General features: G+C 50.9%; 1 protein-coding gene across 1 annotated transcript; it reads right to left on the bottom strand.

The window, feature by feature from the left end:
• Positions 1-453: 453 nt before the first annotated feature.
• Positions 454-873, bottom strand: LOC139050305 (uncharacterized). The gene has a single exon (XM_070526538.1). It carries the CDS (start codon positions 871-873, stop codon positions 454-456), a length of 420 nt encoding a protein of 139 aa, XP_070382639.1.
• Between the last annotated feature and the right edge of the window lie 370 nt (positions 874-1,243).

A 1,243-nucleotide genomic window follows, 5' to 3' on the forward strand; every position in this document is an offset into this window, starting at 1 on the left:
CACGGACCACTTGTGCATGGCCGCCGAATAAGCGAGGTGACATAGCACGAATGCATGAATAATCCTGATAAGATTGTCCTCCCTGATTCCGCGGTACCTGAAGGCGATTCTTTGGATCAGACCGAGGGCGCCTTCGGTCTTGGAACAAATGCGTTTGGAGGCGGCTCCATTCGCCCCGTTAGACTATATAAACACTCCTGGGACCCTGATAGTGTCCACCCGCGGAACTGGGGAGCCTTTACCGGTGAAAACGTAATGTGGCTTGCCGTTGATGGCTTTCAGGACCGGTGAGAACCACCTCTGGGCCTCTTCTTGTAGAGTAAGAGCTCGGAATTAGTGGGCGAGCACCTTAGCCCGGTGTGGATGAGATGCAGCTTCGTCACATCGATGGCGTCTTGCAAAGCACCCTAGACCTGATAATCCTCTGGGGCATCAGATGGTGATGTCTTCTGCTTAGATATTTGAGATTTTGTTCAAGGCCCTCGACAGGTTGATCATGCAGATGTCGAAGAGCGCCGGGAAGACCACCGCCCCCTGAGGTGTTCCCTTTGGCCCAAGCTGAATTTCGTGGGTCAAAAGCGCGTCAATGTTGAGCCTAGCGGACCTCGATGAAAGGAAGGAGCACTTGCCGACATGAAATTCTGTCAGGCTCTTGAGAATAAAGGCGTACGATATGTTTTCAAAAGCTTTTTCCAAATCAAAGCCGCGAATTGCCTTAGTGTCGGCGGAGGTGGAGTCAATGATCAGGTGCTTGATCAGCCTCATGGCATACTGAGCCGAAAGCCCCGATCGAAAGCCAATCATGTTGTGAGTACAGCACTGGTTAGACTCGAGGTGGTCAGTGAGGCGGTTAAGCATGGCGTGCATGGCCATATTCCGGACACACGACGTCAGGGAGATGGTCCTTAGATTGTCGATGCTCGACGCCTTACCTGGTTTGCGTATAAGTACTGTGTAGCCTGCTTTCCAACTCTAGAGAATGGGGCCGCTCATCAACGGCGTCACTCATCAGCGCCAGACATCTGGGGCCGTATTCGCAATTCTCTTCGTTCGTAACTGCTCTTTGCCATTGGGCGGTCGCCTTCAACAATAATGTGTGATGAATTAAAATGCGGTGGAGTTTGATCTTATGAACAGTTCTACCGTCGGAGCCTTTTCGTGAATACGGGCCCGGGTGCTATAAGCCCGCATTCACAAATAAGTCTTACGCTAGATGTTGTTCTTAATAACAATTTTTAGCTAA

Source organism: Dermacentor albipictus, chromosome 10, assembly GCF_038994185.2.
Source record: "Dermacentor albipictus isolate Rhodes 1998 colony chromosome 10, USDA_Dalb.pri_finalv2, whole genome shotgun sequence".
NCBI lineage: Eukaryota > Metazoa > Arthropoda > Arachnida > Ixodida > Ixodidae > Dermacentor > Dermacentor albipictus.

Excerpts from the sequence above, each read along its gene's own strand:
- LOC139050305 (XM_070526538.1), bottom strand. The coding sequence starts at position 873 with ATGGCCATGCACGCCATGCTTAACCGCCTCACTGACCACCTCGAGTCT.